General features: G+C 35.3%; 1 protein-coding gene across 10 annotated transcripts in view; it reads left to right on the top strand.

Annotated features, from left to right (window-relative positions):
- Nucleotides 1–27717, top strand: part of AP3B1 (adaptor related protein complex 3 subunit beta 1) — a 147477-nt gene that overhangs the window by 49972 nt on the left and 69788 nt on the right. For all 10 annotated transcript variants that reach the window (XR_015799586.1, XR_015799585.1, XM_014889596.2 and 7 more), the window contains exons 8-15: nt 3431–3592; nt 5705–5802; nt 8247–8301; nt 8381–8452; nt 10905–10967; nt 11869–12001; nt 17642–17751; nt 25556–25732. Coding sequence is in view for 8 of the 10 variants with exons in the window: in XM_014889596.2 (XP_014745082.1) it covers nt 3431–3592; nt 5705–5802; nt 8247–8301; nt 8381–8452; nt 10905–10967; nt 11869–12001; nt 17642–17751; nt 25556–25732 (870 nt within the window). In the remaining 2 variants the exon portion in view is untranslated. The remainder of the gene's footprint in view (nt 1–3430; nt 3593–5704; nt 5803–8246; nt 8302–8380; nt 8453–10904; nt 10968–11868; nt 12002–17641; nt 17752–25555; nt 25733–27717) is intronic.

The raw sequence follows: 27717 nt of genomic DNA, 5'->3' as shown, positions 1-27717 counted from the left end.
GCAGACTTTTGAGCTAGTTGGAAGAGGAAGATGAAATGTTGAAGAGCCAGATGGAATATTCTATGGGCAGGTGAGAGAAGTCTCACAGTTGATAGTCTTCTTTGTTAAATTACCAGATGCCTGCTGAAAATACAATCAGTGGAGAGGAACCAGAGGAGGTTCCTGGATTGTATGGATGATAATGCCCTGACACAGCTGGTCAGGATGTCAACAAGGGAGGGCACTGTACTGGAGCTGTTACCTGTGAACAGAGAAGGTCTGGTGGGTGATGTGGTATGATGGTTGGAGGCTCGCTGGGCCACTGTGATCACAAAATGACAGAGCTTTTCATTGTCGGAGAAATAAGGAGGTGCACCAGCAAAACTGCACGGAGAAATAAAGTATTAAGGGTGAGGAAAAGACGGAGGTACCTTTTCTGAAGCAAAGAGGGTAGTAGTTGTAAAACAAATTGTTCTCAAGGTACCCACCCCCTGATCTATAAGACGGAGAGGAGGAGGATAATGAAGCCCTCATGATCCAAGGGGGAATAGTGTGCTACACCACTTTAAACACACACAAGTCTCTGGGGCACATAGCATCCAAGTACTCAAGGGTACTGAAGGTCCCAGACCCTGAGCCACTTTGCATCATTTAGCAGCTGTCCTGGTTAACGATGAAGATCCCAGTTCATTGGTGATTGGCAAATATGACACCCATCTGCACAGAGGAGAGTGTTCAAGGGAGGATCTGGAGAACTGTCAAGCTTGTCAGCTTGACCCCAGTGCTGAGCAAGGATGTGGAGCAGGTCATCCTGCGTGCTGTAACGTGGCACATGTAGGACAACCTGAGGATTAGGCCTAGCCAGCATGGGTTTGTGAAAGGCAGGTCCTGCTTGACAAACTTAACCTCCTAGAATGATAGGGTAGCCCACTTAGTAGGTGAAGGAAGGGCTGTGAACGTTGTCTAACTGAACAGCAGTGGTGAGGCGTTTGAAAATATTTTCCGCTGCATTAACCTGGAGAAACTGGCAGCCTGTGTCTTGGATGCATGTATGCTTTGCTGGTTAAAAGAGTTGCTGGACGGCCAGGCTCAGGAAGGAGTGGTGGTGTAATGGAGTTACATCCAGCTGTTGACTGGTCACCCTGTACTGGTGCCAGTCCTGTTTAATGACCTCACTGATGACCTGAACACGGGGTTGAGTGCAGCCTCAGTCAGTTTGCAGGTGACTCCAAGCTGTGTGGGTTATTGATCTGCTGGAGGGCAGGAAGGCTCTGCAGAGGGATCTGGGCAGGCTGGATCATGGCTGAGGCCAATGGTGTGAGGTTCAACAAGGCCCAGTGCTGGCTCCTGCCCTTGGGTCACAACAACCCCAGGCAGTGCCACAGGCTGGGACAGAGTGGCTGGAAAGGACCTGGGGGTGCTGGTGACAGTGACTGACCATGAGCCAGGGTGTGCCCAGGTGGCCAAGAAGGCGAGTGACATCCTGGCCTGGATCAGCAATAGTGTGGCCAGCAGGAGCAGGGCAGGGGTTCTCCCCCTGTCCTGGGCACTGGTGAGGCCAGACCTCAAATTCTGTGTCCAGATCTGGGCCCCTCATGATAGAAAAGGCATTGAAGTTCTGGAACAAGTCCAGAGGAGGGCAACAGCGCTGGTGAGGAGTCTGGAGCATGAGTCCTGTGCAGAGTGGCTGGGAGAAAAGGAGACTTGAGGGTTACCTTATCACTCTGCAATAACCTGAAAGAAGGTTGTAGCCAGGTCAGAGTCAAGCAACATGACAAGGGGATATGGCCTCAAGTTGCACCAGAGGCAACGTCATTTTCCAATGTAAATAATACTATGATTCTAAACTTAGACTTGTATGTCTTTGGCATCGAATACAGTCAGTAGGTCAGCTTGAGGCTTAAGAGGTTTTGAGTGATTGAGTGTTTTCACGTTGTCTGCTAACTATTCTCCATGTGTGGGATGATTAATAGAATTTGAAATAACAATTCTTGTACACCAAGGAGCTGCAGGTTTTTAACCTAGTCTTCTGACTCTTTTACATAATACTTTGCTTTCCTGTCCATCACAATGTGTAAATCTTGCAGCATTACATGTCCTCTTTGTCTTAGTGGGTCCTTGTGACTACAAATTCTAAATACTTAGGAGTTCATCAACTTGATTTTGATGAATTTCAGTTCATTAAAAAATAATTTCCCTGAGTATTGTCCTCACCCTTTGTCTGGAGCATAATTATTTCCTACCAGATCTTAGCAGATCTGAGAAAAGAGCAATATTCTAAAATTGCAATAAAATACATGATTATGAGAAGATCATATTATTATGGTTCTGCCATTGGGGTATGAAGAAGGACCTTAATCAGATTTGAAACAGAAGTGTTTTCGTAAGAGGCATATGCTGCTTTGTATTGGAACTCTGCTGCTCCAAGTACGTTCCAAGCAAACAATTCTTAAAAAAAAAGGTAATCAGAAATGTGAGAGCTCAGGCTGTTTCTTTGTAAGAGTTATTAATGAGTTACAAACTCAATATTCCTGTTGAATTCAATAGTACTGATCTGCATGTCTGTTAGCAGTCAAGGCAAAGATATTGAAGACTGAATCAATGAAGATTGAATTATCCTCCTCCTGTTAGAGGAAGCTTCTTCAGTGCAGGTTGTGATGCACTGGGATTGGGAAATTTCCTTTCACGTTGTCTGTTCTGTAGGCAAAGGAGGAATTCAGTTACCAGTGGACTTGATATAGCATTCTGAGTTTTTAGTTTAGAATGTGACTGCCACAAAGAATTGTTGGAAGAGAAGGAAATTAAAATATTTCAGTTGCTATTGCATAAAATATCTATGAATTGGCTAGGCATCATGTAATACACTGAGAGCAAAATTGGCATCAAGTAATGAAACTTCCCTTCATATTTCTTCTTTTTAAAAAAATTTCAATGTCCTTTCAAATTGTAATAAAAACCAGAACAAAGTGACAATTTATTGTCGCTTCTTTTCTCCCTCCCCTCATCATCCTGTCTCTACTGAAGACATTTTTATGGATTCTTTCACTACACCTGAGTGTTGACCAAGGCATGCAACCTTGCCAAGTTTTCCGAAGACCTATATCTTATTTTCATTTCTAGTTATTTTCCAGAAATACCAATTTTGGATCATAGGCTTTAGTCCAAAAAAGGCCAATATGCATACCTAAAATAGTTTGTTGAATAATAGCAAAGGTATTTCATTTGTCCAGTACAACTTATTTCTAAGGAAATTTTGTATATACTGTTAATCTGTTTTTCATGTCAGTACATCTACTGTTGTGAGCAAATGGGTAGAAACGCCAAAAGCTATTTTTAAAAAACATACATAAATCTTGCATGAAACTGTGTTGTTGTATGTTAGTTCCTGAATGGATAAAACCTGTTGATTCAAATATTCTATGTATATCCTTGTCATTTTGTCTGTTGGTAGGTTGATGAAGTGGTGGATGAATACAATGAAAATAATTTCTATGAATCTGATGAAGAACAGAAAGAGAAGGATCACAAATTGAAAACCACCTATACTATGGACCAGGATCACAGGCTGCTGTTACGAAATACAAAGCCCCTGCTTCAAAGCCGAAATGCTGCTGTATGACAAATTCCTTTTTGATTAAAATGTTAGACTACAAATACCTGTTTTTAGAAAATTTAAAAGATTGAAGAGTAAAATCTACACCTCTTTAAAACTGGTGAAAATACCCTCTAGTAACTCTAGGAGAAGTGTGAGGGATCTCTTTTGAATTTAACATAGCTTGTAAGTGAAACGCCTAAACTGATTGTGATATGTGCTCCAAATAATACAGGCAAACAATATGCTAGGAAAAAGTATGAGAGCATTTGAATCCGATTTATATAGCATGTGATGACTCTACCATAGGTAGCTCTTCATGCTAAAACTCTCACCAGTTAGGATGACACAACCTGGTACAGTTTATTGTCACAGTTTAATGGAAAAGATCTGCAAAGAAAATCATAGTTGTTATTGATTAGTCAATTTGTTCTTTCTTTTGAGTCTCACATTTTAAAAGTAGACAATTATACACCACATTTCTAGAGTTCTTGGCTTGACAGGGTTCCAGAACAGATATGACATTCTGAGTATGGTTTTCTAGATTATTTCCATGAGATTTTAAATTACGGGTAACTTTTTAGAACTGGAAAAAGCCATGCTCATGGTGAATCACTGCGATGTTAATCAGATCACAGAATGTTGCTTCTAACTTCAGATTGTCCTGTTATTCAGGACTAGATGTCTAGAAGTCTTCTAGTATAATGAATATTCATATCGCTGCAAAAACAGTGACCATGATTTAGTCCCCTTGCCACCTATTCTTAATAAGCTAAATAGATCAGGTTATAATTCTCCATTGAAACATATTTTGAGATTCTCACTCAATATCTGACTCTTCTCAAAATCATTTATGATCTGGCAGCCCAGCAGACTTTGGAAACAAATTGTTTAAATTTTTACAACTTTTTGCTAAAAATCACTGTTCAGTGTCCATGATATTTCTTAATTTCATGCAAAGAACAAATCTGTACGTTTGCCATCCCACTTCATGAAGAGGTTCAGTTAGTTACTGCCCTCAATCTATAAATAATTTTCTTTATTAAATATGGTATTTATTCTCACATTTTTGATCTTTAACTTTCTGATATTAAAGTTAACTGAGATGTTAAAGTGCACTTTGAAAAGAGTTATCAAAATTATGCTACTTTGAATTGCTATTACAGCGATATTCATACTATTCACAGAATTTACCTGCAATTAATTTAATTAATGGCCTTCCGTATGACCTTAAATTTTTTGTCAGCAGTAAAAGATACTTGTGATATATTGCTAAAAATCTTAAAGTTATTTCCTGGCTTTAGATGTTTTTAATCACTTTTTGCTATTAAATAATAATTTTCGTTTAATTGGTACTAGGATTTAAAATGTTAAGTGAAGTGTTACCATGAGGGCTTTACTTGGAGTCTCTATGATTTGTTTTGTTTGGAACAGAGAGTTGATCATGCCACAATTGTAGCAAAGGTTGTGACGTGACACTCACTAGCATAAAGATCATATTTTATCTTTTATTTACGAGAAAGTTTGAGAAGAAAGAAAATTTTTAATTTGCTTATGTCTCAGTCTTCTGAAGTTTGTTAGCCTGGGTATTAGTATACAATCGTGTACCATTTACTTTCTGTTGGATTTGGTACTTTAAAATTTTCCAGTGAAGGCAGCTGTTGCTCTCTAAATTGCATAATAGAATAATGGAATTAAAGATTTTGAGTGGAAACTAGATAAAAGGTGATATTGAACCTGTAGTCATAAAGGAAAAGTGCATTAGAAAAACTTGTAAAGAATATTTCTTCATTACTTTATACAGCTGATGTTAGCAATACTGATTTATGAAGGATGGTACCACTATGTTTGTAATTTAAATTATCTACTGCTTTTTCTCTTTGTCCCTATTTCTATGACCTTCTATTTATTATAGCATACAGTAAATACTGGGAGGAAGTAAAGGTACTTAATTAGTGAAAATGTGTCTTCCTATGTTCTTCCTCAGTCTGTTTTGCTGATTTTGACGGCTGCAGGTATACATTTAACTTTCTGAAGATGAGTGAGCTGGTAGTCCTGCAGGTCTGAAGCAAATGTGGTAGTTATGAATGATGATTGGAAGTTAACATGCTGCTCTGAATGTTCTTCCTTTAGGTGGTAATGGCAGTTGCACAGCTGTACTGGCATTTGGCACCAAAATCTGAAGCTGGTATTGTTTCTAAGTCGTTAGTGCGTTTACTCCGTAGTAACAGGTAGGTCAAGTCCATCCTTTACATCAAAATATGTACTTTTTTGTCCATATTTGTTTAGCCATAGTTACAAAATTCATTTAATTTTGAAATTGTCCTTTAATACTCACTTTCACTCAACAAACGAGGATCACTAAAAGTAATTCCATTATTTTTGGTATCCCATCCAGGGATCATTGGTTATTGTGTTTCATTCCTATGATTTTTGTTCTGACAAGAATCATGGCTGCCTAGTAAGTATTTGAATAGAGTCAGTACTAACTGGTTTGCTTCATATCTTGATTTTTTAAAAATTACTGGAAATTTAGTCCTGTTGAGTTCCTTACTGTCTTGCTAAGCACTAAAGAAGTCTTCTGATGTATATTTCATATTTCTGTACTGTAACACATCCCAAAATGGGTGTGTTTAGAAGGGATCACTGGATATCAGATAACAGAATGCTCTGTTTTGTCTTCGTCATCTTCAGTAGTATTTTGTCTGCTTTTCTATGAAAGGTCTTATCAGCCACATTTCATAAGATCATTAGTGCTATTTTTTCATTTGTATTTCATAATTTTTGCATAGTGTGCCCATATTTGCTGCAGAGAAGTGTTTTTCTTCCCTGTTCAGTTCTTAGATTTTGAACTTCCATGTATTTGTATGAAAAGCCTTGAAGGGTTTACATGAGACAATATTAATTGTTTTTAGAATAACTTTTTAACTCAAAATGGTATTTTTGGCTAGAACTTCCCTGTGAAAATAATTTCATTTTTAAATCAGTTATATCAAAGAGACACTAAGGTTTTTTAAAAAGCTCACTTTTGTTGTGTCTGGCAAGATTACTTGTCCTAGATATACCTAAACTTTCATAAGTCCTGCCATCAAAGAGCTGTTTCTCTGTAAAAGTTCTACAGCTCAGTATCTTTATTGTTTAAAAGTTGGTGAAGAAGTAAAATGGGACTTGGTATTCATGCTTTTATTTCAGATAACAATGAATCACTATTATTTTTGTGTTTGGATTTATAGTACAGTATACTTCCCGTTCTCTTTATGCAGAAATGAGTTAAATAACTAAAGCAATTGGCAGATAATGTGTAGAGTTAAAGTTGTGCTTACAGGTTGAAAGGATTATTTGCATGTGGTTTATTGCTTGTTTATACTCAGGTTTCCTTAAAAGAAAAATCACATCTTTCCTGTATCTCAGCTAGTACCTTAAATGGCACTAGTCTTCTGATTTTTCTGTCTTGGCTCTTCTGTTCTGTTGTCGTTCGGGGCGAAACGCTTTGCTTTTAGAGACACTTTGAAATAAGCTTTTGCTGTTTGCCCTTGAAGTTATTTGCTTGTGGCCTTTAAATTAATGTCAACTAAGCTGTAATCTAGTTAGAGTGAGAGTGCCTGAAAGAGCATCTCATAGCAATTTCCAGTCTTGTTTCATTATGTGTAGCTGACTATTGCCATGCACCTATGTAAGAATTTCATAAAATAAGTTTAAAAGATCTTAAGTAGTTCTCTATTATCACTTTTCTTTGTAAGCAGCAGCTGTAATTACCTTAGGGCTATTAGGCAGTTTTGAGTAAGAGGAGATAATGAGTATGATGATTTCTCTATTACGATGAGATTTGCAGCATGCAAGGATTTGAGCACTCATAGTTCAGAAAAATTGTATGTAAATTATTACTTAGTTTTTAAGCAATTGGTGACACAAAATATGCACTTTAAAAGCTTCAGACTAGTACCCAGATTTCTTTTTGCTCACTCATGTGGAGGCTTTTAAACGCATATATTAATGATGAGAATACCCTCTCCAAACATGTTTAATGCTTTTTGTAGACTATTACATAAATCTACTGTTTATCTCTTGCACAGTCTATTATGTAAAAGTGTTAGTTTTTCATAGATGTATATGTCTGCCAGTGTACACCCTTGAGTCACAGGAGATCCTGGCCCTTTTTGAGAATTTTTAGAAAAACTCTTAAGAGAAAAAAGACATAGCGATTCTTGCTAGTTGTGCAGGGATTAACTGTTCTGTAGTTAATGCAGTTATTTCAACACTGCAGATAAAGCCTGTGTGTTTTCGTTCTCAGCTATGTCATCCTGAAATATTTGTTTCAAGAATGTGGATAAAATGTAGGGCTTTTATAAGCTATTTCCATTATATTAAAATGATAAATGTAATTCTGGTTTGAATAAATACCCAATATAAATACAAAAGGCACCATTGCACTGGTGTCAGTGAGTATTTTTGCGTATTGGAGTTTAAAAAATGAGAGCCTGGTTTCATCATGCATCTCTCTTCCCTGTGAAACAAATGATGAAGTTAGCAGTTGGCAATAAGCTTTGCCTTCTATGTTTCTGCCAAAACAAATGGATAACTAACCTGATGTTCAAATAGAATTGGACTTTCTTTGCCACATTGAATTATTCTAAGTATCTGTAATTTTGTGGAATGACTTTTGTTTCTCTTCTAGGGAGGTGCAGTATATTGTCCTGCAAAATATTGCCACTATGTCAATTCAGAGAAAGGTATACCCTATTTAGAATTTTTAAAAACACACTGTATATGAAACACAGGAGAGTTACTTAAATGTGTTCTGATTTTCAGGGCATGTTTGAACCTTACCTGAAGAGTTTCTATGTTAGATCAACTGATCCAACTATGATCAAAACGCTCAAGGTGAGTTTATTAAAGGCAATTTTTTCTGTATACTGCTGGACTGATCAGTTTGCAACAGAAAGGTAAAATGTTTTTCACTGGTATGACACAGGTCATTCTGTGCTGTTTCTTTATCTCACTTTGAAGTACAGGGGCCTTTAAGTTAAGTCCAGAAGGGGCCTCCAGGCTTTTCAGGCTATCTGAAAGTTCCTGTTACTGTGTTGCAGGTGGAAGTGGCTGAATTTTCCACTACAGCTTTTAGGATCTCTCAGTGATAAGAGAGCGCTCTAATTTTTATTCAACCAGGCATTCTAACATTGAGAGTTTGACTATTTCATGGGAAGAAAAGAGTCTAGTACTGTTAGCTTGAAAAGAGTCTGTACCCCTATACAAAATGGGGCAGTGTTTGAGTCCCAAATTTTCTTTGAAGTCAGTATTTGACAGGAGAAGTACTTTAGGCTTTCCTCAAGGCCACATCTCAATGCCTGTTTTCAGCTGTTGTCCTGTTTTCTCTGTACTTATTCTTTAACAAATGTGAAATCCTTGACAAAACAATGGCTAAAAAAGTGTCTACTATTATGTGCCTTTTCTCTTGTTTTGCTTTAGATTGTCATAGGCACTTGTGTTTAGGAGTGGAAGGTACTTTTCTGAAAGAAACACTGTTTTTTCCTTATCTTTATTTTGCATACATATTGCGCTTACATTATATGTGCAAAAGTAGTCTATGTCCAAGATGACTGTGCCTAAACTATCGTGTATATATATACAAACTAAATATATTTTTGTATTTTATACCAACAATAAGACATAAGTAAATTTGAGGCAGTTGTAAGCAAAAAAATACTCTCTACATTTTAGGAATATTGTGAGGAATTCCTTACTGTTATCCAAGACCAGTCAGTCCAAAAATAATAGAAAGTTGATACACTTAAATTCCCATATTAATTGATACTATATTGGAGAAGAGGTGGAGAAGTAGAAATCGTGGATTTTCCTTTCATTGCCTCATTTGTTTCATGAGGGCTGAAAAATTTAGAAGACCCTAAACTTTTACATTTAGATTATATTTCTAGAAGACCCTTAAATTTTTTAAAAAGATCTTGTGGTTTTTTTCCCTCTTCTACCTCTGTAATTCAAGCCTACCTGTTTCAAAATAGAATGATGAAACCCATGGCAGTAATTAATATGTAGGAGCACCTTGGAATTTATGTTTTGGGCTGTTTGGATTGTTTGTTTTTTTATTTTCCATCAAACATCAAGTTTGCTTTTTTGATCAGAGGTTAGCATTGAGCTTGTGTTTTCACAGTAACCTATTTCAATCACAAATTCTCAGTTATAATTAGTTTTCATCATCTCTGAGTCTATAATTTTCTAAACAATTAAGATTTTTTTCCCACTTATGAGCATTACTTTGCAGACATGTGTTGATTTGTCTTTCTGTTTTATTGATCAGTCTTCTACTATCTGGAGCTCTTATATAGCTTTTCTTAGTCAGCCTTTGTCTTCATTTCCCTGAAATGCATCATTTAAAAACTTCGTTGCCTGTCTTCTCCTTACTTTCATAGTTCGTCTGTGAAAAAGGTCAGTGAAGATATTTGTGATACTCCATTGATAGCCACTCTGTACTATAATCTCCTTTTCTCTTTCCCGTTTCTCTTTTTCATTTATCCTCTTGCTTTCTATACTATTCTAGATATGTATCTTTAAGAGCTTTTAGTGATATGTCTTATGAAATTGTTTTGAGGTACAGGTAGACTGTATCATTTGAATATCCTTTTCTGGATGCCTCCAAGTCAAAAAATACCAACATATTTCTGAGGCATGACTTCCCTTTGGAGAGTCAGGGTTGTGTTTTCAGTTTATTTCATTCAAAGTTAAAACAGGCTGGAAGCATAGCATCTTAACAATATATGCCAAGTGTTGTATATCATCCTTTTGTTCACCAGGAACGAAGAGGAAGGCTTCCAGGATCTGATGTTGTTGATGTTGAATAAGATCTGAGGAATCTCATAGATGCAAACGTTTATTTCCTGAGTTTAAAGGTCTTTTATTACGGTTCATCTGAATATTATGGGCAATTTAATTCTCCCCTGATGCAGTTGTGACTTCTGTTATTTCTTCTTACACTGTCGTGTGGTTCTTACATGCTAAAGCCTGTTGTATAACACTGGAAAGTTGACAGAAATATTTCAAGCCCATTTGATATGCAATGAAACACTAAAGCTCAGGCTCATAAAAAATGCGTCACTGAACCCTAGATTCCTGCTTTGTAAACTTTGCAAGTACTTGCAAGGAAAATATGCCTCCTGAGTGCAATGGTGGTACCAGCTTGTACTGATATCTGGTATACTCTGTTGAATTCTGAGTGGTAGTTTTAAAATATATTTTATAGATAATGAAAGAATACATGTGGTATTGTTTATTATATTTTATTTTAAGTTTTGACAACATGTCTGTTTTTTTTTCCTTGTAGCTTGAAATCTTGACAAATTTAGCAAATGAAGCCAACATATCAACTCTGCTTCGAGAATTTCAGGTTTGTGCAAAAGTGTATTCTTTTTATATTTATGATCTCTTTTTCCATTGTTGGATGTTTCTCCTAGGCTTAAACTTTTCAAGTTTAAGTATTTTCGAGGATGACATGTTCCAAAAATGGAAATTAAACTATCTCATACTATAATGCATAAGAGAGCTAATTGTATATGGAAAGGAGTTCAAATATTTCGTTCCTCACTCTCCTTCCAGCTACCAAAAAAAGAGAAAAATAGTGATGAGAAAAATTCAATCATTCCGTATTCTTAAAACACATATTCCAGGAACCTGACTGACACTGTAAGTCACTACATGGTAGGGTCTTACTTTTAGCAGTATTTGACCGTTAGCATTTGTTGCCAAAACTCATTTCCGTAAGTCATTTGATGAAATAGTTTCTATTGTCTCCAATATCTTCATGTGTCAGCAAGATCTTCTGCCTATATTGTGAAACAGTGTCTGTCCTTCTTTCTTTCCTCTTTGCTTGTGACATCTATTTGCATTGCTTCAGTTCTCTGGCTGGATTTCTGTGAAAGGTACTGGTTCTCAGGCAGGTAGGTTATTCATAGTTTCACAGATGCTCCTAGTTAAATGAACTGAAACCTCTGAAGAGAGAGCTCATCAACTCCTCCAATCTTGCACACAAACTAATGGCTGTTTTTGGGTAATTGCCCCCTACCCCAAGCTTTCTTGAAATCAGAGGTTTGCATGGCTATGGGTGACCAAAGCGTGCAAGAAAATGTCTTCTTAAAGTGACAACGTGGTGCGAAATTATAGCTTCTAATGTGCAATGTAGCTTTGTAAGTTTAATTTATTTTACAGTATGTCTGCCTCATGAGAATAATATGGTAAGTCTTTGGTTGATAAGAGTTATATATTGGCTAACAAAAATCCTGTTTCTTTAGACTTATGTGAAAAGCCAGGATAAGCAGTTTGCTGCAGCTACGATTCAGGCTATAGGCAGATGCGCAACTAACATCACCGAAGTGACTGACACGTGCCTTAATGGCCTCGTCTGTTTGCTGTCCAACAGGGATGGTAAGCTAAAATTCTCTTGTTTTCTGGGTAGCTGATGGCATGAAATGTTTTCTTAGGGAGAATCACACAAAGCTTCAGATCACATCAAGAAGGGAGGGTTGACTTCTATAAGAATTTGGCTGACACAAGTAGATAAAAATCCTGCACTTCCAAAGGCTCTGATATTCACTGAGTCGTTATTTTCTCCTCTGTTAGAGAAATTAATTCCTTGTGGCCCTCAATTACATGCTTGCCTACTTTTTCTTAAAATGCTGTGATTATTAAAGTGTGCTGTTTTGATTATCATTGGCAGCAATAGTTAGTTACAATTCAAGTTGCATCAAAGCAGTTAGCCTGTAGAGGGTGCTGAAAGCTTGGAATTTTTTTTTTGTAGTGCATCAATGCCTAACTGAAAACGCGTATTAAATAATTTTAGGATAAATGCCCCTAGATTTGGCTTGATTTTGTAGTCTAGGCTACTGTTATTTTTGGATAGTGAAACAAAGTTTCAAATCACTAAGGAGCACAACAAGGAGCAGATAAAGTCAAATGGAGTATAGCAGCATGGTAAGTCAATACCTAATAATATTGTCTATTCTTACCAGTTACCAATGAATATGGCATATTCTTATTTCATAAGAAGTCAGTAATATGAGTTAATAAATAATGTCAGGAAGGAGCAAAAGCATGATTTTGGAGTGTCCTGGAGTAGTTCAAACAGTTCAAAGAACTTAGGTGACATTGCTCTTGGCTTTGAAAAGCAGCATTAATGCCTCTCTATATCTCCTGGACATTTTTTCATGGTAATCCTGAGAAGGCCTGTATTAGGGACATCATTTTGGCAGCACATATTTGGCCAGTGACCCACTAATGCACATAGAACTTTCTCTCATTTGTTTTATGAACTGAGTTGTCATTCTCAACCACCTCATCTTGTATGAGTAATTCTTGAGTGGCCTCAGTGTATAGCTTTGTATTTTGAATATCCGCGACTTTGATTTCTTAGTGCTATACATCTTATTTATGTTTAAGCCTTTCTGATTATCAGCTGTGTTTGAAATATCTTTCCGCATTGTGTTACAAAGCCATGTCTTCACAGTGCACCTGCTTGTATGATATTCAGGAACAACCATAGTAAAAATACAAGCTTCAAAGTTGTTCTTGATTTTGCCTGATTCTTCTAGCAATCTTCCTCTGAGTAGGCTTTCTTCAGCATATGCAAATCTCCATATTTCTTCTGTTTTAAATTAAATAATAAAACTGGCACTTCAGAATACAAATTTTGTTAACAATCCTGTCTGTTTTATTGTTTTGTTTTTGTTTTGCTAAGAAGGAACCAAGATAAGAGGAAAATGTTTTTTTCTTTTATTATAGACTGTCAATTTATATTTTTTCAGAGTGATTCAGTATGTATATATGTATATATTTATATTCACACATATATGCATGTACATGTACACAAAGGTCTGTCTCAACAAGATTAGTTTTCATGTCTGTTTCTAAGTAGTTGTCTAGCAAATAAAATTATCATCTTGTGCTTACTGTTCTGAAAGGCTGCAAAGGATATATTGAGGATCTTTTAAACCTGGCAGCTGGCAAATTGCTTTACCATAGCTGCAGTGTCTTTATTCCTTCTTTCAAGGAACGAATAGAATGGCATAATTTACATGGTACCTTTCCCCAGGTGGCAGGAAATTGCTGATAGTCACAGCTTACTGAACGTAAGAGTTTTGGCATGGTAAGGGAATAAAAAAGAGATTTAGCATAGTGTAAGAGAATAGCTTTAAGAGTCTTGGTTAATCTTGCTTTTCCCCAACTTTTACTGTTAAGTCTGCAAGCAATCTGTTTGCTCCGCTGCTTCTTCCATGGTCATTGGGAGCCTGGAAGTAGTCCTGCTGCTTTGTGTAGCATGAAGTGCAAGCTGGTAGGTCCGGCAGGTTCTGAGGTCTGTGGCAGCAGAGTCACCTGTGCTTTCTCTGTACTGTTTTCTTACTATGAAGAATTCACTTGAGTACAGAACAGAGGTGCTCATAGTAGTTCTACGAAAGCAAAACAGAATCCTGAAGAACAAGCTTGTGGGAGAAGTGCCTTCTGATTCCATGTGCTTGTTCTATAACTGTAGATGCAACCCAGCACTCAGGATATCTTGGCTCTGGCACAAGAGCTTTGCAGTTAATGTTTCTGCAATTTGGGTGATGAGAGGTAGGGCATTGTTCCAGAAACAAGGCTCTGGGGATGTCAAGAATTGCTCTTGAAATTTTCTTTGCATGCTTGCAAGTGACTTAAAGTCAGATTTTCCCTACTCAGGAAAGCTGTGGTATGTTGGTGAAAAAAACCAGCAACATTTCAACTACAGAAGCACAACAAAAACTAGGAATTTCAGTGATGAGACACGTTAGTGTATGATTATCACAAGCTAAACTTGACTGACTCCTGAAGAGACTGTTTTTGTGAAGCCATTGTGAGGGCTGAGAATTATTTTCCTTCCTCATCTGCTGAAGGAAGACAAAAATAAAAGTTATTTTCTTTCTCTAATGTGAATTTGATTTTGGGCTGATGCATTTCCTTTAAGCAATTGTATTGATAGTTTCAAGTGACTCCTGGCCCCACTGTTACCTAAAAGTCATTTTACATATTAGAGACAGATGGGATTATAGGAAGTCTCTTGTCTGACTGTACTGCATATACTAGAAGTCCTGCAGGTTTTTCTTAGATGGGTGACTTCCATTTTCTGTTGAAAGTTGCAGGTTAAAGGAAAGAACAATTGTAGAATGGATAGCTAAAACATTTTTTGCCCTACAAATCTATGTGAAACTGCAAGTCATAAAACTACTGGAACTGTTAATACATCTGGTAGCTAGTACATATCTCTTCTAAGTAGTATTAGAATGACATAAAATAAAAGCAACTTGTAGCATCCCATTTATATGTATTAGTAGGATTTCTGAGATTTGTTATTTATATTATAAGGATGGAAAGTTAACAAGGTAAAAGCTTAAACTTTGGCTTGTTCTGAAAAGCAGAAAGTTAGGTCTGTCTGGGTAATTAGCTCTAGTGATTGCCTTGTAGCAATTTTTTTAGCCCATATAGCATTGTTATTCACCCTAATAACAGAATGGTTTGGGTTAGAAGGGACCTTTAAATTCTGTGTAGTCCAACCTCCCTGCCATGGGCAGGGACATGTTGCACAGACCAAGTGGCTCAGAACTCCATATAACCTGACTTTGAATGTTTTTGGGGAAGGGGCAGCCACCAAAAGGGCATCCTGTCCAAAACCAGTTGATGCAGTTTTGCCACTTTTAAAAAAGTGATTATGCAAGCTGTAGACTGTGGATAAATTAGTCTTAACTTGCATGCTTTAGTTGCTGCAAGGGTGTGTTAATGTAAGTGAAAGAAAATTTCATATAACATTAATGATTTCAAGTGTTGTATTTCAGAATTCACCTTTTGAATGTTCTCTGGTAATATACTCCTTGCTAAGATGATTTTCTGAGGTTCTGTTATAATGCATGCAAATTCCCGATTATAGGAGAAGTCCTTAATTTGGTTCTACAATTTACTGTCTGCTGCATTGTTGATTTTTTTGCGTACATCATTATTTGACAAAATGGAACAGTTACGACTGAGTATATTTTAAGTTTTTGAGGAGTTGTCAGGCTGCAGGGTCCTCCGAGATTGTCCTACTTAGTCAATTCCACATCGCTTCAAAATCGTTAGAAGAGACAAAGATTTTTACTATGACTTCAAAATTGAACTTGTGGTACCCCATGTAGTCTTCTTTATCAATACAGGCATTTCTGATCAGATTTTCTGTGATTTCTGGTCTTTATTGTAAGAATTTAATTTACTTTTTATAATCCTTTAGGTATGATTTATACTGTTCCAAAATTTTCATGTTCATTTATCATTGCCTTGTATGGACTGCCTCTTTGATAATTCTAGTAGGAGTTACATTTAAAAATTTTTTTACTGCACATTCAGAAATGCCAGTTTTATCTTCGCTTCTATTATTTTGCTGGAGTTTGTTATGGTTTTGAACTTAAGTGTTTCTCTTTTATTTCCTGCTCATTTTCGTGTCCTTTGTGTGCACAAAGCAAGCCTCGCAGAGTATGGGGTTTTATAACTATGCCAGTTCTTATTCTGATAAAAATGCATTTTGATTTTGTTTGTACTTTTTTCCCCCAGTATCTAGACTTGTGTAAAAAAACCATATTAGTTTGCAGTTGTTTACAGTTGTAGTTTACAATTTGTTTACAATTCTGGTTTATTTTCTTTAAATTTGCTCCCACAGATAGCATTAAAGTATTTCCTATGGTGACATCTCATCTACTGCAGTTGATATTACCATAGTCAGTTTTACATTGTCAACAATTGTTTTTAATAATGACTTCGTGTCCACTCATTTTTTTGGTTCAGTTTTATTTTTCTTAACTGTTCAGTGTATCACAAAATACTGAATGATGAAAGTTGCCATTCTGATGTTCCTCACTATAAATATTCCAGATTATAATTTTCAAGTTTCAAGAATTGACTTCCTATTTTAATATCTGGCAAAATACAGTGTAAATTAAATTGATCTGTAAGATTGTGCAAGACCTTGAGATGTTAACCTTGCTTCAAGAAATTAGTCTGGAAAAATGACAGATGTCATGTCAAATAAAAGATGACACAAAAAGCTACAGGCTAAAATGTAAGTATTTCAGAGGCATATGGCATAATGATATACCCAGAGCTCTTGGAAAGCCTTTCTCCATAAAGCAGTTTGCTTTCTCAAAAAAGGAAACAACAAGAAAACCCCACAGCCCCCCAAAATTTAGACATCTCTTCCCCATACTGTTCTATTGAAACTTGAACATGCTTGATTGCTGAATGAATGGTCCATGTGTCAGATTAACTCAGGCAGAAATGCAGGAATACCTCTGTTTAACAAATGGTAGTTAGGCTTCTTCGTCTTTCCTTAACCGAGTTTACTCTTGCACTTAAGCTTGCCTCTGCTCATGTGGGGTCTTTTCAGTTTCAAAAAGTGTACATTTCATACAAGTTGATTGGGCTATGAATGTTACTTCTTGCAGTAGTTAGGCACTTCAGTGTATGACTTTTGCATGAATCTTACAACAGCTTGCTATTTAGAAGCATCATTTGAATGTACTAAAGATTAGGTTACAGACCTGAGAGAGATTGTTTAGATGCAGAAACATTCTTTGCGTTTAGAAAAAAATGCAAAGGAGACATTTAGATATTTCTCTAGCGTATGAATGAGCTGTTACTTTTAATGCAATCATTTTTATTCTCATTGCAGACTGCAAATTGCTTTTGAATATGCATAATTTTAATGAAAAACAGATTTTTTTTTTATACTGTTCCTCAATTTTATAGGAAAAACACAAATTTCAGCTTCACTAAAAAGCAGTTTTATACAAGTATGTACTAGGTTGGTATTTTTACATTTAGAATGTTTGTGTCCTCTTTTGCTGTTGTAACTTGATTCAGGAAGCTAAATTTAGATTACTTAGGATGTTTTACCTCTTTCTTACCAAATTGATATAATTCAGTTCTGCAAAGCATATTTGGAAAGCTTTTGCATCTTTTAAAATCAATTATTTATGGCTTTTTTTCTTCATAAATGCTTTTAAAATTAATAATTTGTTTTGTCTAAAACAGAAATCGTAGTTGCTGAAAGTGTTGTTGTCATTAAGAAACTGCTGCAAACCCAGCCAGCACACCATGGTGAAATTATTAAGCATATGGCCAAACTCTTGGATAACATTACAGTGAGTATTTGTTCGCATTCTCTAATTTGCCTTGTCAACTGATAATGAGATTTTTTTCTCCTTCGAATTTGTGCTGTAAACGGAAGTAGGTATATAGAGAAATGAAAAAAAAAATTCTTTTTGACATAAGTTTAATTTTTTATGATGTTAATGGAAAGGAAATAGCTATCAGATAGCTCCAATTTGTGCCTTAGGTCTGGGAAGCTATTTTTAAATAGATCCCTGGAAATGCTGAGTATTGCTAGTCCTATTACTCTAGGATGAATAGCAGGTTTAAAATGTGGAGTGGGTAAATTGAAATGAAAATAAACAGTTAACTTAAGGATTATTACCCAGTTGTCTTCATGGTCTGGAGTGGAGTTTGAAAGTTTTATTTTAAACCTTTTTCCCCCAAATTACGTAACCTTTCCATGGTATCAGACATGCTACTCTGAGTGCATTGCAGTGTCTTGAAGCTTCATTTTTATCTTCTAGGTATTTGAGATTCTGTGGTATTTAACATTAAAATTTGAATTATTCCCTATTATCTGTCTTTAGATTTAATTGACCTTTAGGTATGCAAATATTTAGTTCCCAAATTCTCCTCACAGGCCTAGTAATTAATAAAACATTCAGTGATCTGTCCTAAATTAGAGTATAGGGATGATGTCCAGGAGCTACCTATTGTATCCTAAACCCAAAGTGTCAGATTTTGATCTGTCAACAGTTATTTTTCTGTAGAGATGATAAATAGAACTCTTTAATTTCATAAAATTATACATTTTTTGATAATGGAGTAGTTTCTAAATAAGAGAACATTAATTTCTCCATAGTTGAATTCAGCAAAGTTTGGAGTATTAAAAGAAAAAGAAAACATGGTATTCTTGGTTTGTGCTTACTGAAAGATTAAATAAATCTTTGGATGCTAAGAGCTCATGATCACTTTGTAACTGATATAAAGAAAAGAAATTCTACTGAATTGCTCATATCAAAATAAGATACTGTTGCTTATTACATACCAAAATAAGTAATACTTCATGTATAGTAATCACCTGTATTTTCAGAAAATTTGTCCAGTATTTTGATGGATTATTACAATCTCAAAAATAACGTTCTGGCACTTAACCAAATAAGTTTGGCATCTTATTTCTACATACTCTACAAGAGAAAATAGGTACTTTTCTAAATATTCTGTTTAAAACTTAGAAGAGTTTTGTAGCTGTTTTATACAATTAATACTTTCAAGTAAATACTCTTAAGTTTTGTGGAAAAGAAAATCCTTTTTAAAGTCAAATAAGGAGGATGCAGAGAAGACATGCTGTACTTAAACTACTTTAACATTCTGAGGTTTTCCAATATGAGGTTTTACAGAATACCAGAAAATGTTAAGCAGTGGGAGAACAGTTTGTGGGATAGAACAGTCATTGGAATAATGTAAAAATCCAAATCCGATTCTGAATTATGGTTTTTATTCGTGAACTGAGGATTGGTGGTTAGGAATTAGAGTAGTCATGAACCTACAAGAAGTTGCAGGTTCTCCAAGGTGATTGTTTTACATCTTTCTATGATAACTTCAAGATACATACTTTCTTTGGTATGCTTTAGACTTTGAATTATAGAATACATTTTGAAGATGTTAATATTTATAATTTGAATGCTGTGTCATTTTTCTGACTGCATATGTCTGAAAATGAATGTATTCCTTCACAGAATGATTTGGGTTAGGACGGACCTGTAAAGATCATCTAGTCAAAACCCTCAGCCTTTACTTCTGTAAAGGATAAGTGTATACATTTCAGAATTTCTCTTGTGGTGGCGTGAGGTTGTGATTGGCAGTGTTGAGGTGCCTAAAAATCTTTCACAGCAATATTTATTTCAAGTCATTTTCTTAACTGAAATTTACTTGTTCTTGTTTTCATCTTCTTCATCCACAGAAGCCATTTAGAAAGGGACAGGATATAGAATACTTAGAAGATGACAATTTTACCATGTAAAATAAATAAAAAACTAAATAAGAAGAAGCTAAATATTAAGACCATATATAAAAAAAATAATAAGACCAACTATAAGAAATACTACGAATTTCACTTAAAATATAGTGAACTCCAAATTATGATGAAGATAGGTCTGTTTCAGTTTATCCTTTGATTGATTATTTCTTACATTTCTGCAAATAGTGGTTATTTTTGTTCCTTTACTGTTGTGTGTGTTCATTTGTACCTTAAACTTTTATCTCATGTGTGCTCAGGGAAATATCTACGAGATCTATTTTGTGTGTGATACTTGCTGAGTACTTAGGCCTGTGCTTAGTACAGCTTGATCTAGCTGTATTCCAGCTCCTTTCCTCACACCCTTCAAAAGTTGTAATGGAGAAATGCATGTCTGATGGTGTCCTGAAGACATTGAACAAGAGAATAATTGGATCTCTTTAAACTTCCATTTTTAAAAATCATAAAAACATTTCCATTTAGCTGTCAATGTATTAATAACGTTATCATTCTTTACAATTGATTGATTTGCTAAGCTGTGGGCCAAGATTGTAGTAGTGCTTGTTTGTGTTAGGCATGCACTCTGAGATAGGCTTAATTAGTTTTGTGTATACAGCTTTTAGAGTGACAGAAGTTTGAAAAATATTCTTATGGGAAAGAGCCATTTAAAGAAGATTAAGTTCAAAACCTCTCTTACAAGTTTCATCTCCAGCAGCAACAGAATCTGATGCTTTAGGGAAAGGATTTTAAAGATCAGAGAAATTCATTGTGGTACACCTCCAGTATATATCTTCTCTTCCAGTTACTGTAAGCTTCTGTTTACTGTCCACATCATCATGCTTGCTAATCTAAAAATTCTAATTTCTCCTCACATTCCATATCTCTGATCAGTTATTCTCTCTTCTCTTTGCCTTTTCCTGATGTGTGGGTTTTAAAGTGGGATGACCAGAAGTGTACATAGTAGTCAGATATGCTGGAGAAATCTTACACAATGACGTAGTGATACTGCTTGTTTTCCGTTTTTTATCTCACTTCCCTGGTGTTGCCTGCCTTTTGACTTCTGCAGAACACTGACTTGACAACTCTACAACTTTCTGAAAATGTTCATGATTCCAAGATGTCTTTTTCCTTAGAAATATCTTGGAGTTCATCTGTCTGTGTAGAATACTTTTTAATGTCCTGTTCTTAATGTTCCAAGGCCAATAGTCCCCAGATTTGTTTCTGCCTTTCTGTTTTTAGAAAAATAATTTATTATCGTAGATTATATGCAGTAAGGACTCCTGTCTGGGTCGTGGGAATCTTGACTTCTGGTGTGATTTTTCTATGACAGTACTACTAAGGCAGGTTTTTTTCTTTGGATAGCTGGTGAATTCTTACATTCTTCTTTTTTATTAGACTTATTCCTAGTTCTTTCTAGAAGGTGAGCAAGAAGATGAAACAAGTTTGAACAGTTTTCTGATCCAGAGATGAGGAGGAATACTTCTTGATGGGATTAGGCATTGCAGATGTAGAGCAAAAATAAGATAGTGGCGTCTAATTTTGAAGAGCTCAGTATATGAGGAAAATCACGTCACTTATGGACACAAGTGTTATTATTTACTGGTTTGGATTGGGATTCTTATTGCAAAAGTAATGGACTCAAAGATTTTAACATTTCTCTGTCCATTCATCCACTGATAAAAAACTTGACTTTTGCATAAATACTGCTTGTAGCTATATTTCTGATATAGCTTCACAGAACAGGCAGCTTGCTTTCTTTAATTTAGTTCTCCTTTCTTGCAGCGTTGCTAAGGTATCACAAACTGTGACATCCATATCTTTGTATGTATTTCAGTTCTGCACTCTTCAGATTCTAGCCATATTCTTTTACCTAGGATACACTTCAATAAGGCATTTTTAAACCTTTGTATTAGTAATGATTTAATGAACAATTGTCATAATTTGACAATAGCTCAATTTTTAAAAAATTGGTACACTGTATAAGAGACGCGGTTGCCAGTAAAAATTTTGTTTTAAAGGAATTTTGTATGTAGAGGTTCAAAAAATAGAGGAGTCCTTGAAGGTCTACCATTTGAAAACAAAAAATTAATACTTCTCTTTTGCTCCAGTTCTTTCCTGTGTTACTTTTCTTCTTGCTGTCAGTATGACATTTCAAATTAAATTTATCCCTCTTTCCATTTCTGATTTGAAGTAAAATTTATAAAAATTCCTAGCTATGCAAATTTTCTTCTGAATGGAGAAAATTACACCTCATTTCTAATTTGAGTATCTCATTTTGTGACAGGTGAATAATCAGAACTGGTGATTTTAAGTTGGACTTTACCCTTGCGTTTATATATTAAGAGCAGAACTACTTTTCAGTAGTTTTTCAATTGTGCTGCTTAGAGCAATCTCTAAAGTCTTTATAGCATCTTTCTCTAATTGCCATAACTGATCAGAGTTTTGCTTTGAGGGGAGTGTCTGGCTGGTTTTTAATTTTTCTTTTTTAACCATTTATTTATTTTCCTTGAGACAGGTAATGGGTTGAAATGGCAATAGAAGCTGCCTCTTGGTACTAAAGGCTTAAAAAGTGCACTTAACCACTTGCTCGGGCCATATGGAATAAAACATCAGGCAAAGTAATTTACAGTCCTGTTTACCTTTGAGGATAATGCAGAGCAGGGCTGAATAATGAAAGTATTATTTCCTGCATTTTTGTCAATTCAAGGTCCCTACTTAAGCTATACTGGAAAAGGCAGTGAAGGTCTAGAAGGGGCTTCATTTCTTGTTCACTATTTTGAGTGCACTGGAAATAACAGCTGCAGAATCATGCACTTGATATTACATGGTTGAGAACTGGAAGACTTAAACAGGGAAAAAGAAGTCTGAAAATATTGTGTGATTTTGACCCCAAATGAATCCAGTGACACAGAAACATTGGGTTCATCAGTTCAACATACACTTTTCATTAAAATGGCTTCTGCTCAGGGTTTGATTCAAAAAGTCTCTAATTGGTATTGATTTTTGTGGCACAAAATTGCCACAAATTGTTTAATATATATGCAGTATTTACATAGTAACCTAACCACCTGGTTAAAAGGCAGAATATAACAAGAAATTTCTGTCTTCCATTGTCACTATTTTTCAAATGAGGCTTTGTTTAGTCTAATTATTTAGCATTGTAAAACTAGTTTATTACAGTAATAATCTTATTTTACAAACTAGGAAAAACACTTGAAGAGTAAAACACTGTGCTTAAATGCACACTGTTTAAATATATTTAAATACATTTTGTTGTGGTTTTAAAGTGTAGTCCTGGACTTGATGAGGAGAAATACAATAATGATATTTGCATGTCATTATTAATGCTATTACTGAAATTGGTTTACTCTGTGAGCTATCTTTGCTTTATGAAAAGGCAACAAGATTAATGCTTCTGATAGGCTGCTGCTCAAACTATGGTATTTGGCTATCTCTTGAGAATTTTAGTATTTTAACAAGTCTGTAATGAAATATTTTAGAAAAATAAATCTAGCATAACTGAAATCTGAAGTTGCCTATATATTCTTATTTAGAGGTATCTATCTGTACAGTAGGCAACTTGAACTGCTCCAACTGGAAAATCTAATGTACCACTCAATTACTATTCTTTAGCCCAATTTAAAATAATGGATTGGGTGTGAGGTCTTAATGCAGTGTAACCTTTGGAACATTAGAAATAACCTCTTTCCCTTTTGAAATCAGTGTACAGTAATGGCATCAGTCTTACCATTTTGCAGACGAACATACTCTGACTGCATTTAAAGTTTTTATATATAGCGATTGTTCAGTTGCTTGTTCATCTCTCTCATACTGTAAATTCCAAGGCTACTTAATTTTTTTGTCCACTCACGTAGAAGAACTCATCTGTATCTTCATCATTATTGGCATATATCTATATATGTTAAATCACTGTGTTATACCATTCTCAAAATATTCTCTTACGTCTACCTGAAATTTCTTCCCCGTAATCAAAATTAGCCTTTATCTTTTACAGGACTTTTTATTGTTGTTGTTACTGGACTTTGCATTCTGTTTATCCATGATACGCTTTTGCTTTCAGTGCAAGCAGTCCTCTGTTTTCCCCATGACATGCCTGTTTATATTTTTGTTGGCAAATATATTTGCAACCATGTCAAGTACACAGGCAAATACTGTCAAGTTGACCTTATTTAGAGTTGTCTCCAAACTTTTTGGAGCACATTTAGTCATTAAAAATTCTCATGAACGTGATTAGTATTTCCTTAGTAAGCTTAGTGAGCCATTTTATCCTCGTAGAATATACTTTCATCAGTAGTACTTTCAAATGGTACAAGATTACTGAGTAAAATACTTAATAGTTGGTTCCCATTGCAATTCTGAGAAACAGATATTCATATATTAAAAACAGACATTCTGGAAAAGTAATTAAAGCATATATAAAAGTTAGTAAGAATAAATGCTTTGAGAACCACAATGCTGCATTTCTAAAGCATGTATATCCTGTGAATCTTACCTAATGCAAAACTCACTCTGCCATTAGTGTAAGCTTATTAAGAAAGACACTGTGTAGTGTAATGACTAATGCAAAATGTTAGTAAAAATGGTTTTGATCCTTTCAGAAAAGGCAATAAAATTAGCTGAAATTGCAGTGGAAACTTCTCTTTTTTCTAAATTACTGTCAGTTTTTTGATAGACTAGAACAGTTAGGCTTTTCCACTGACATATCAACATTTGTTGAACAAGAGTCTGTACAGAATGTTAGAACACCACAGTCTGTAGACGCTATACAATGTCTACATACTTCAGACACTGACATACTTCTGAACTTTCTCATTGCATTCTTTTTCCTTCTGCTCAAGGAAGGAGAAAAATATTTTCAGGGGATGTATGTAACGCAGATAAATTTTTAATTTGATGACCAGGTAATGTAGGCTAGCTCACATTTTACAAAACTATTTGTATATTACTTCATTTAAATCTTAATTACTTCTAAACTGCATGGAGCATGAGTTTCTGTTTCCTTCTGTGCTTTTCCATTTTGATATCCTCTGTTTTTGGCATTGCTGTGTTTCTGAACTCAGCATCATAGACTGGGAGTTCATCTAAAAACTGCTGCTGCCTGTTATTTCAGTGATACTGATGAGTAGCTCCAAAATGCTAAGACCTATGTGAACTCTGGTCAAAGTGTTTCAGTTAAGATGGTAGATCCCATTCAGAAATTGTGAATTGCAATTTTGAATTTCTGTTTCACCAATATTCTGAGTTCAACTGGTCCTGGACGTTTGCAAAAATATAAATCTTACTGTCATAAAATTCTGAATAAAAATTAAGAAAAGCTAAGAATAGTCTTAAAGAAATCCATATGCTTATGAACTAGATAGGCAGGAATTGAGAAAGATGTATTTTGGAAACCATTTCTGTATGAATATAGTAAAAAAAAAAAAAAAAAAAAAAAAAAAAAAAAAAAAAAAAAAAAAAGCTCTATTTTCTTTCAACATGGTGTTTACCATAACCTGGTGGTAGGAATTCACAGCCACATCTTGAAGGCTTGGACTGTGTTCCTGGATCTCATAAGCTTGTACTGGGAACATCATCATGTCACTTCTGTGTGTCTCTGTATCATCAACCTGTAATGCATGAGTTTTGGGTCAGAATCAGTTCATTTGTATGAAAGTTCAGTCTACCACAGTGGCTGTATTTAATTTCATGCTGCATTTCTTGCGTGGCAATTGTCTTTAAATAGTTTTTTGTGTAACTTGTTAATGAACGCAGACACATACAACTATGCAAGGAGTCTTTGTGACTTTGTTAACTTAGAGTGCTCAATGTTTTCTCAGGTTCCAGTAGCCAGAGCCAGCATTCTCTGGCTCATTGGTGAGTACTGTGAACGGGTTCCAAAGATCGCGCCCGATGTTCTGAGAAAGACAGCCAAGAGCTTCACAAACGAAGATGACCTTGTAAAATTGCAGATCTTAAATCTGGGTGCAAAACTCTATTTAACAAATTCAAAGCAGGTAAGCCTAAACTCAGTATTATATTTAGAGTCATAACAGGTTTTGCACAGTCTGTATAGATCGGTAATGACTTCTTCTATGTAAGTAACCAAACTTAGTCCGTATTGTTCTATTATTCTATTATTTTATCGTTCTATTATTTTATTCTATTCTATGAAGAAAAGCTGAATATATGTTTTCAAAAAATCTAACAGACTAAATCCAACCATTGAGTCTTTCAGTGCATGCAGGATCATGAATGTGAATGTAGTGATGAGATAAACTCTTTTTTGTATCTATCTTTGGGAAATCGTGAAATTTTTACTTCACATAAGTAGAGAACTGAAAATTGTTTCAGTAATACCAGGTGGGAGATTTTGCTGATGTGATTTAATGTTTTCTCAAACTAAAACTTTCAAGGAAATACAGTCATTTTGAACAAGAAGCTGCTCACTTTTTTGTTCAGGATATTTAAAAGAAGATGCCAGTAATGGGCAAATACAAATGCCTGTGTAATAGGCCTTGTTTTGTCTTCACATCAGTACTTGTTTTAAAGATAGTAACTGCTTTCTCTTTTTTTGTTTATTTGGTTGGTTTGTTTGATTTAGTTTTTGCTATATCCTTTAATCTTGGGGAGGGGTGAGTTTTAATACCTCTAGTAGTAAAAATAATCTAAAAATGTCAGGTATCTAACACAAAGAGGTGAACTTAGATCTCCAAGCAGCTAAAAACAATAGCTATGAGAGGTGCCTCACTCTTCTAAGTGACACCACAGTGAACCCTATCACTGAAATGTAGCATTCTGACACTTATTTTTCACTGTAATTCCAATTATTGTTGTAAAAGATTGTAAAATCGAAGTGTTGGGTTTTTTTCCAAATGTAGAAGAAATACGTTGTCTGATATATATGCTTTCCTGGGCTGCTAGACCTCTTTGTTTTACAACAGTTTGCACAGCAGAGGATCTTGCACCTCTGCAACTGTGATGCGTTCTTGTTCCTTGATAGTGATATGCAACTACAGACATGATGTGTCTTAGACTTTTTCTTATAGGGCATGTGGGAGATGAACTGTCTTGCCATGCATTCAGATAGGAGTGAATGCTTTGCTTATACAATCTAAAATTAGGTAGTAATAAAAGGTGACTTTTCTCCAACACTGCTCATCTTAAAGAAAAGGCTGAGATGAGATAAGGAAAGATTTGGTTTTACTATCTAAACGGTCTTCTTTTAGCCCATTATATTTATTAATTTTCCATGTAGTTTTTGTAATTTTGCACATAAATTCTTCCATGCCATATTTGGTCAAAAAAACATTGTATACAAGGAGGTGATGATTTCTGTGATGCATTTTTTCCTCCTTCACATCTTAATACATTTTAAATCATTGTTATAAGTGCTGCATAACCCTTTATTCAAACATGGTACTGATGATAAAACAGAAGAAACTGTCTCCTGAGATGTCTACTAAATGATGAATTTCCTCAAAGGGTGTTTTCCTCTTGTAGTTTAAGGTTGTGGAAAAATAAGTTATTATCTCAAGTGGTCAAGGTGTTCACATAAAATTTCTAACAATGTAGGTTTGGTGACTTGGCTTGATTCAAAGTTCCTTTCAAACTAGAATACCATGGGTTTTCCATAAGAGGCTGACAACCCTCTTCCTGTATCTACATGATTATTTCCAGGAGTAACTCTTCTTTACTCACTCATTATTAAAATTACTTCCTGTAATTACTTCAGTTCCTAAAAAGTCCAGCCATTTTTCAGTTTCATTTTTAAAATTTGGTGTTGAATCATGAGTTTCATCCAAAGTTAATGGAGCTGTGAAAACCTCAAAGATAAAATTTCACTTTATTGCAAAGTGGTGGTAGAATGGCAAAGAGACACTCAGTGCTGCCCAAACAGATGAAAAGAGCTCTTTCACCAGGTGAAGGAAAGTCAGGTTGAACTCATCTGTTAAGTCTTGTTTTGAGAAAAGCACAAAGTTCTGGAGGAAATAAGACTTGC

Source organism: Sturnus vulgaris, chromosome Z, assembly GCF_052056855.1.
Source record: "Sturnus vulgaris isolate bStuVul1 chromosome Z, bStuVul1.hap1, whole genome shotgun sequence".
Lineage (NCBI taxonomy): Eukaryota > Metazoa > Chordata > Aves > Passeriformes > Sturnidae > Sturnus > Sturnus vulgaris.
The sequence above is the reverse complement of the archived record's forward strand: the minus strand, read 5'-3'. Positions and strand labels throughout refer to the sequence as shown.